The sequence below is a fragment of the Rhyacophila brunnea genome, unplaced genomic scaffold, assembly GCF_057557595.1.
Source record: "Rhyacophila brunnea isolate RB1 unplaced genomic scaffold, BYU_Rbru_1.0 scaffold_10, whole genome shotgun sequence".
Taxonomy (NCBI): domain Eukaryota; kingdom Metazoa; phylum Arthropoda; class Insecta; order Trichoptera; family Rhyacophilidae; genus Rhyacophila; species Rhyacophila brunnea.
This window is the reverse complement of record NW_028232752.1, coordinates 10,610-20,129: the sequence shown is the minus strand read 5'-3', so window position 1 is coordinate 20,129 and position 9,520 is coordinate 10,610. Positions and strand designations below refer to the sequence as shown.

Sequence of the window (9,520 nt, the reverse complement as noted above, 5' to 3'; positions counted from 1 at the left end):
ACTGTCGAAATTCGTGATATCGACGGAGCAACTGATACCATCGAGCTGATGGAAGCTTTGACGGCTGCGTCCCCCCAAATGGCAAAGGATGCAAAAGTCATCTCTCTTAGGCCTGCCTTTAGTGGCACCCAGTTGGCAGTCGTCAGACTACCTAGAGATGCGTCCGCAGACCTTATCAAGGGAGGGAAAATACGGATCGGCTGGGTGAACTGCCGACTAAGACCTCGGGCTCACCTCCCAAGGTGTTTCAAATGTCATGGATTTGGGCACCTTGCAGCGGATTGTACAAGCCCTGAAGACAGAAGCAAGGAGTGCAATCGCTGCGGGACGGAAGGCCACAAAGCCGCCGCCTACACAAACAAGCCCAATTGCAGGGCATGCGCCAACCTCAAAAAGAGCTGCGATCACCAGACAGGGAGCAGAAACTGCGCAGCCCTCAGAGCTGCATTAGAGAACAAGAAAAAGAAAAAATGATCCGAGTCCTCCAAATTAACCTGAATGGTTGCCAGGCTGCCCAGGACCTGATGGTGCAGATAGCTGAGGAGCGGCGAGCAGACTTCGTGATAATTTCTGAGCAGCATCGCAATGCCCCAAACCGGTGGTACTCAGGCTCAGGTTCAAGGTCTGCAATCTACGTGCCGACTACTCACTTACGCATCACAGGCGTCGGTTGTGATAACGGAGGCGGCTGGACATGGGTAGAGATCGAAAAGCTTAGACTTTATAGCTGCTATTTCTCTCCCAATTCTCCCATAGACGCCTTCGCAAATGACCTCAGACGCCTCGAAGATGACGTGAAAACGTCAATCTTACCTGTAATCCTTGCCGGAGACTTCAATGCAAAAGCTCCAGAATGGGGCTCATCGACAACAGACAGAAGAGGAGTCTTGCTCTCTGAGATGGTGTCTCACTTGCATTTACATGCGGCTAACATTGGTAGTCGTCACACCTTCGTCCGAGGTAGTAACGGTTCGGTCATTGATGCCACGTTTGCGGACGAATCGGTCGTGGGGGGAATCAGAAATTGGCAAATCCTAGACGCATACTCCCACAGCGATCACCGCTATATCAGTTTTGATCTAGAAGCGTGCTTCACCAGACTCCAACCGAATCTCGCAAATACCGGTTGGGGGGTCCGAAAGCTCAGCCCGACGGCACTTGATGAGGCCGTTGCTGAAAGAAGGAGTGCGGTGCTAAGCAAATCACAGAGTGCTAGTGCTGAGGAAATTACCAGCGCTCTGAATGACCTTCTGCAACACAGTTGTGACGCTTCAATGCCCAGACGTAGCAGCCAAAACCAGCGACGGCCAGTCTACTGGTGGAACGAAGACATTGCTTAGCTCCGCCGCGAATGCCCTTCCTCCAGACGCCGGGCTCAACGGAGACCTAGCAATGACGACCTCCAACGGAATCACCAAGACCACAGGAAGGCGCTACGGAGAGCCATCAAAGAGAGCAAGGCAAGATGCTGGGCCGAGCTGTGCAGTTCAGTCAATGAAGATCCCTGGGGCATGCCCTACAAAATTGTAAGAAAGAGGCTCCGGACTGCAGTCGTAGATCCCTACCTCCAGGGTCCGGGCAATTTGGAGTCAGTAATAAGCACCCTTTTTCCAAAGCACCAGCCCAGAGAAAGTTCCTGTGCTGCGATGGACGAGGTGATCAGCCCATTCTCCGAAGCAGAACTGCTCATGGCTGCCAAGCGCATAAAAACCGCAAAGGCACCAGGACCAGACTGCATTCCAAACGCGGTTATCAAACGAATCGCATTGACTGACCCTGAGCTGCTGCTGGCGGTTTTTAACACATGTCTGCGAGAAGGAATTTTCGCTTCGCCCTGGAAGAGGCAAAAACTAGTTCTCATACCAAAGGGCAAGGGGACGCCACCTGGCCCATCTTCGTACCGACCACTCTGCATGCTCGATGGAGCCGGAAAGCTGTCAGAAAGACTAATCCTACAGCGACTCCAGGTGTCATTGGAGGATGAAGACAAAGGACTGTCACACAACCAGCACGGTTTCCGTCCTCGTCGATCTACCATCGATGCAATAGCGAAGGTAGTAGCGACGATCCGACTTGCCTGGCAAGGAAGTGTCAAGGCAAGTAAGCACGTCGTGTTGATTGCACTGGACGTCAAAAACGCCTTCAACACGGCAAAATGGGAACAAACCCTCAACGCGCTTGTCGAAATCGGCGCACCAGTGCACATCGTCAGGCTCGTCGAGAGCTACTTCACGGAGCGAGTACTCGAGTACGAGTGCACGGGCAAGAAGTGCCAACGTAACGTTTCGGCGGGTGTTCCATAGGGCTCAGTCCTTGGGCCAGCTCTGTGGAATGTTATGTACGATGGCCTTCTTAAAATCCCCTTGCCCGAAGAAGCGACTCTGGTTGCCTTCGCCGATGACGTGGCCGTCCTCGTCACAGCTAAAACAACCCAGCTACTACGCTTTGCTGCAGAGAAGACTATAAGAAAAGTCAGAAGATGGCTTGACAGCAGAGGGCTCGAACTCGCTGTCCATAAAACAGAAGCCGTCTTTTTCACAAGGCGCAGAAAGCTGGCGCCGCCAAATCTTGAGGTCGACGGCTTCGAGGTGCCGTTCTCCAGATCATTACGGTACCTCAGAGTACAGATCGACGACAAGCTGCGATTTGCAGAGCACGCAGAAAAGGCGGCATCCAAGGCAACGAGAATTGCAGAAGACCTTGCCAGGCTGATGCCCAACATCGGTGGACCAAAACAAAAGAGACGGAAACTCTACTCCGAAGTGGTCCACTCCATCCTCCTATACGGCGCCCCAATATGGGCCGATGCCACGAAAAAAGAGAGCACGAGGCTAACTCTGGCAAGGGTGCAAAGAAGAAGTGCACTCAGAGTCGCTTCGGCATACCGCACGGTGTCGGAGGACGCCATCCTCGTGTTGACTGCCACCCCGCACATAGACCTGCTTACCAAAGAAAGGCAAGCAGTGTACAATGGTCAAAAAAAAGTCGACGCTAAAGAGCTGACCATGCAAAAATGGAAAGAAAGGTGGGATGCCTCCACAAAGGGCAGATGGACACATCAGCTCGTCGGAAACTTAAACGCGTAATGCAAAAGGAAACACGGCGAGCTGAACTACCACCTGACCCAAATGCTCACTGGTCATGGATGCTTCTCCAACTACCTTCACAGGATAGGGAAAGAAGTGACCCGCGAATGCCATCACTGTGGAGGCCATGACGATAACCCTGCGCACACGCTGTTTGACTGCCCAGCTTGGGAGGAAGCCAGAAACACCCTGAAAGGGATTGTCAGCGAGGAAGCAATGTCGCTGACGAACATGGTTTCCTCAATGCTGGAAAGCACAACTGCATGGTCAGAATCCCACACTACCATCAGTCAGTCGCCGCTGACTGCTGGTGGTGTCTTAAGAAGATTTCCCCCCGCCGAAAAAAAAAAAAAAAAGGTTAGGTTAGGTTAGGTTAGGTTAGGTTAGGTTAGGTTAGGTTAGGTTAGGTTAGGTTAGGTTTTTTTTTTTTTTTTTTTTTTTTTTTATATGGGAGTTGCATTTATTATTGACCTTGCTTATTATGTACAAGGTTTGTAGATCTTCAATTGGAGTTTTCTTTATTTATTAGTCTATAGTGTTAACTATATAGTGTTGGGATCAGGAGAGATATACTACTGTGGGTCTTAACAGGAACTTCTCCGCATTTGCTCTTGTGAAGAGGAAACCACAGAAAACTCTTCAGGAGAAGACGGACTGTTGACAGAAATCACCAGGCCTTCCGTTTCACTTGAAGAGTGTTCGGCATTTTGTGTCCTGGCTTCGTTTATTTTGCCAATATCCTGCACTATTTTAATCATGTATGATACTACCTTTCGTGATAGTTCCTTGTGAACTATCACGGATCCGATGTCGCATAGGTCCTCATCTAGACTCCTGCATCGCGCCTCCAGCTGCTGTCTTTGGAAGCTGAAAATGGGGCAATGCATAAAAAGATGAGGGACATCTTGAGGGGTCATATCATCACACGGGCAGCTGTCGATCTCGGAGAGCTTAAATCGATGCAGGTAGCTCATGAACCCACCGTGACCCGTGAGGAATTGTGTGAGTTCAAAGCCAACTTCCTGCATTCTCCTGAAATCAAAGGCATGGAAAATTGTTGGGAAAAACATTTTAGTAATATTTCCTGTCGTTTCTTTCAAATATCGATCATTCCAGAGTTGAAGGGTCCTGCTTTTTATTTTCCTCTTGGCAAAACTGAGCGGAAATTTGGCAAAATCTGGGGCCGTCTTTTTAAGAGTAGCCTCTCGAGCCTTTTCGTCCGCTTTTTCATTTCCTAGGATTCCGCAGTGACCCCTTATCCAGCCGATGTGCACGTTCTGTTTTCTGCATCGTAGTTCCTGGATATCAGTTTTAATGTCCATGACAATAGGATTGACCAAATTTCGGTCCGTTATTGCATGGACGCCTGATTTGCAGTCTGTCAAGATCGTTATTTGTTTCCATCTGTTTGGTGATTTCTTCAGAACGTAGCTCAAAGCTTCTCGGATCGCCAGGAGTTCCGCCTGAAACACTGAGCAGACGTCGTCGAGTTTGATCTTTCTCGACGGCAACTCTCTCACGCCATCGTAAGGTACAAATGCTGCACCCACTTTGCCGTTCAAGAGACTGCCATCAGTGAAGATTCTCAGCTCATTCTGCGTTGCCTCAGGCAGAGTCTGACCATAGTATCCATGGTCAATGCGGTTGCGTTCCGAGGGATGAGGGAGTGAGAAAAAGTCTCCGGTTCCCTGGTAGACTCTGTCTTGCGGCAAGTCCTGCAGGGTGAGAGTCTTCTTTACCTCATATGCTTCTGCAAGCTGCTTGATCCTCAGGTCAAGTGGCATGAAGCCGCTCAAGACCTGAGCAGAAACTAGAGAGATCGTTCTGTATCCTTTGCAAGATCTAATGGCAATTTGTCTTTGAATGGAGTTCAGTTTCTTACGGTTGACTTTTTTCTTTACCGCGTCCGCCCACACGCTGGAAGCGTACGTTATCAGAGGCTCGACAGCACCTAAATATATTTGCTGCATAACCCCCGGCGACGCACCCCATGTGGGTTTGGCGGCTCTGATCAATTTGTTCGTGATGCTTGCGGCCTTTTTACAAATGTTGTCGACGTGTTTGGACCAGTTAAGGTGGCGATCTATGGTGAGACCGAGAACCTTAAAGTGATCCACGTATTTAAGTTGAACTCCGTTCATGTAAATGTTTGGCTGTCGGTCCTTTTTTCTGGTAATATACATTGCGTTTGTTTTGTCTTCTGCAAAGTGTAGTTTGGCTTTAGAACCCCATGATGTGATGAATTTCAACGCCTTGTCAGTCATATTTTCAAGCTCTGTCGTATTGTTGGCTGTAGCAATCAATAGCAGGTCATCCGCAAATGCTCTCAGTTCAGCTCCAGGGCCCAAGTCCTCCTGAAGTACATCATCTAAGATGGTTAGGTTAGGTTAGGTTAGGTTAGGTTAGGTTAGGTTAGGTTAGGTTAGGTTAGGTTAGGTTAGGTTAGGTTAGGTTAGGTTAGGTTAGGTTAGGTTAGGTTAGGTTAGGTTAGGTTAGGTTAGGTTAGGTTAGGTTAGGTTAGGTTAGGTTAGGTTAGGTTAGGTTAGGTTAGGTTTTTTTTTTTTTTTTTTATATGGGAGTTGCATTTATTATTGACCTTGCTTATTATGTACAAGGTTTGTAGATCTTCAATTGGAGTTTTCTTTATTTATAAGCCTTTATTTTTTAACTATATAGTGTTGGGATCAGGAGGGATATTCTACTGTGGGTCTTAACAGGAACTTCTCCGCATTTGCTCTTGTGAAGAGGAAACCACAGAAAACTCTTCAGGAGAAGACGGACTGCTGACAGAAATCACCAGGCCTTCCGTTTCACTTGAAGAGTGTTCGGCATTTTGTGTCCTGGCTTCGTTTATTTTGCCAATATCCTGCACTATTTTAATCATGTATGATACTACCTTTCGTGATAGTTCCTTGTGAACTATCACGGATCCGATGTCGCATAGGTCCTCATCTAGACTCCTGCATCGCGCCTCCAGCTGCTGTCTTTGGAAGCTGAAAATGGGGCAATGCATAAAAAGATGAGGGACATCTTGAGGGGTCATATCATCACACGGGCAGCTGTCGATCTCGGAGAGCTTAAATCGATGCAGGTAGCTCATGAACCCACCGTGACCCGTGAGGAATTGTGTGAGTTCAAAGCCAACTTCCTGCATTCTCCTGAAATCAAAGGCATGGAAAATTGTTGGGAAAAACATTTTAGTAATATTTCCTGTCGTTTCTTTCAAATATCGATCATTCCAGAGTTGAAGGGTCCTGCTTTTTATTTTCCTCTTGGCAAAACTGAGCGGAAATTTGGCAAAATCTGGGGCCGTCTTTTTAAGAGTAGCCTCTCGAGCCTTTTCGTCCGCCTTTTCATTTCCTAGGATTCCGCAGTGACCCCTTATCCAGCCGATGTGCACGTTCTGTTTTCTGCATCGTAGTTCCTGGATATCAGTTTTAATGTCCATGCCAATAGGATTGACCGAATTTCGGTCCGTTATTGCATGGACGCCTGATTTGCAGTCTGTCAAGATCGTTATTTGTTTCCATCTGTTTGGTGATTTCTTCAGAACGTAGCTCAAAGCTTCTCGGATCGCCAGGAGTTCCGCCTGAAACACTGAGCAGACGTCGTCGAGTTTGATCTTTCTCGACGGCAACTCTCTCACGCCATCGTAAGGTACAAATGCTGCACCCACTTTGCCGTTCAAGAGACTGCCATCAGTGAAGATTCTCAGCTCATTCTGCGTTGCCTCATGCAGAGTCTGACCATAGTATCCATGGTCAATGCGGTTGCGTTCCGAGGGATGAGGGAGTGAGAAAAAGTCTCCGGTTCCCTGGTAGACTCTGTCTTGCGGCAAGTCCTGCAGGGTGAGAGTCTTCTTTACCTCATATGCTTCTGCAAGCTGCTTGATCCTCAGGTCAAGTGGCATGAAGCCGCTCAAGACCTGAGCAGAAACTAGAGAGATCGTTCTGTATCCTTTGCAAGATCTAATGGCAATTTGTCTTTGAATGGAGTTCAGTTTCTTACGGTTGACTTTTTTCTTTACCGCGTCCGCCCACACGCTGGAAGCGTACGTTATCAGAGGCTCGACAGCACCTAAATATATTTGCTGCATAACCCCCGGCGACGCACCCCATGTGGGTTTGGCGGCTCTGATCAATTTGTTCGTGATGCTTGCGGCCTTTTTACAAATGTTGTCGACGTGTTTGGACCAGTTAAGGTGGCGATCTATGGTGAGACCGAGAACCTTAAAGTGATCCACGTATTTAAGTTGAACTCCGTTCATGTAAATGTTTGGCTGTCGGTCCTTTTTTCTGGTAATATACATCGCGTTGGTTTTGTCTTCTGCAAAGTGTAGTTTGGCTTTAGAGCCCCATGATGTGATGAATTTCAACGCCTTGTCAGTCATATTTTCAAGCTCTGTCGTATTGTTGGCTGTAGCAATCAATAGCAGGTCATCCGCAAATGCTCTCAGTTCAGCTCCAGGGCCCAAGTCCTCCTGAAGTACATCATCTAAGATGTAATTCCAAAAGCTCGGTCCGCAAGATGATCCCTGAACGCATCCTTTTGTCGTAACCTTCTGGAGCGTGGCATCAAAATGTGACAGTATGACTTTCCTTTGTTGATGATAGCTCTTCACTAGCGTAAACAAGTTCCGAGGGCACTTCTTGCTTCTCAGCTGGCACATTAGAAATGGCCACCAAGCATTATCAAAGGCTCCTCTGATGTCGAACGAGATTGCTATGATCATCTTCTTGTCTTGCAGCGCAGTCCTGATTTCGTTGACTGAAGCGTTCAGAGCGTCTTCTGTTGATTTCTGGGGCGTAAAACCATATTGCTTTTGACTCAACTTACCTTTTCGATGAAAATGCCAGTTTATCCGATTTATCATCAGCTTTTCCAGTACTTTTCCAAATACTGAAATGAGGCCGATCGGTCTGTAGGACTTGATGTCTTGAAGGTCGTCTTTTCCCGGCTTGGGAATGACAACAACCCTCGCTATTTTCCATTGAGCTGGAAAGTGGCTCACTCTGAGACATGCGTTATACATACCCAATACTAATGACCTATCCACGTTGAAGAAATGAAGGCAAATGTCGGCGGTGAAGTGATCTTCTCCGGGTGCCTTATGTGGACTTATGTTTGAAACTATATCCTCGATCTCTTCTTCAGTGAATATTGGGTCGTTTGGGGTGTAGGGTAGAATTTCCGCCATACGTCTGATGTTAATCTGTTCGTTGGTTTCGTTTTGTATGGTGTCGTCCGGGAAAAACTTATCCAATAAGCGCTGAGCGGATTCTTCAGCCGAAGCTAAATACTCGTCGCCATCTTTGAGCGTCGCTGGTGGAGTGGTCTTTCTTCGGTTTACCAGAACTCTGTGAATTGCTGACCAAGCGGTTTCTTTCGTCTGTGATGCGCAGTAATTTTTCCAAGACTCGATTTTGGTTTTCGCAATTGCATCTTTATAAGTTTGTTTCGCTTCAAGATATTCCGGAAGCGTTTTGGTCTCTCTTCGGAGTCTTCCTGAATTCTGAAGTCTGTGCTTACATTTGATTGCGTCTTTCTTGAGCTTATCGAGTTCATCGTTCCACCAAGGACAGGGCTGTCTTTTGAAAGGTTTCCTGATTGGTATACTTGATTTGCACGATTCTCCCAAGATGTCCATCAATGTGTTTATTTTCTTTTCCAACACAAGCAAGTTGCTCACTTCAGAAAAATAGTTTTCAGAAGCGTGTATATCCGTCAGTTTGTTTTTAATATCTTTCGAAAATTTTTCCCAGTTCGCTTTTTTTGTATTATAAAGGGCAGTTTTCGGATCTGTGGGATTCCAAATCTTTGTGGAAATTTCGAAAGAAATAGGATTATGGTCGCTGAGTTGGTTATCATTTGATTCTACTCTCCACCTGTGAACAGTGTCCAGAAAACTTGAAGAGCAGAATGTCATGTCTATAACGCTTGTGATGTGACGGTTGTCACGATAGGTTTCGAAGGTGGGTCGATTTCCTTCATTGAGAATGTTCAGATTGAGTTCTGAAAGAAAATCTGCGACTTCTTCGCCCCTTCTATCGGTCTTCGCGCTCCCCACCACACATTTTTTGCGTTAAGGTCACTCCCTATGAGGATTGGAACATCTCCAAGCAGTGTGAGTTTTCCCAATGTTGGGGCAATGTCGGCGTTTGGCTCCACGTACATAGATCCAATAACAAGAGGTCCAGCTTCTGTGGTAATTCTTACAAGTGTGGTATTTGAGTCACTGAATTTGCTCAGCATTATGCCATTTATCGTGGAGTTGCAGATAATTATTGCCGCTTTGCAGACCCGCTCCTTGGAAGTCACTGATTGATAAACAGTGACCCCCGGAGCATTGATTCTGCCGGTATTGCCAGTGTAAGGTTCCTGTAGCAGCAATATATCCGCGCCCCTCTTATTGGCCAGTGCTTCTTCTTGTGCCG

At 47.3% G+C, this 9,520-nt stretch overlaps 2 protein-coding genes across 2 annotated transcripts; one reads left to right on the top strand and one right to left on the bottom strand.

The window, feature by feature from the left end:
- Positions 1 to 470: 470 nt before the first annotated feature.
- On the top strand, positions 471 to 1,340 carry LOC147078793 (uncharacterized). Its single transcript, XM_085955109.1, has one exon. It carries the CDS (start codon positions 471 to 473, stop codon positions 1,338 to 1,340), a length of 870 nt encoding a protein of 289 aa, XP_085811235.1.
- Positions 1,341 to 3,670: 2,330 nt separating this feature from the next.
- Positions 3,671 to 5,350, bottom strand: LOC147078792 (uncharacterized). The gene has a single exon (XM_085955102.1). The coding sequence runs from the start codon at positions 5,348 to 5,350 to the stop codon at positions 3,671 to 3,673; it is 1,680 nt and encodes a 559-aa protein (XP_085811228.1).
- Positions 5,351 to 9,520: the final 4,170 nt, after the last annotated feature.

Coding starts and splice junctions, on each gene's coding strand:
- LOC147078793 (XM_085955109.1), top strand. CDS start 471: ATGATCCGAGTCCTCCAAATTAACCTGAATGGTTGCCAGGCTGCCCAG.
- LOC147078792 (XM_085955102.1), bottom strand. CDS start 5,350: ATGACTGACAAGGCGTTGAAATTCATCACATCATGGGGTTCTAAAGCC.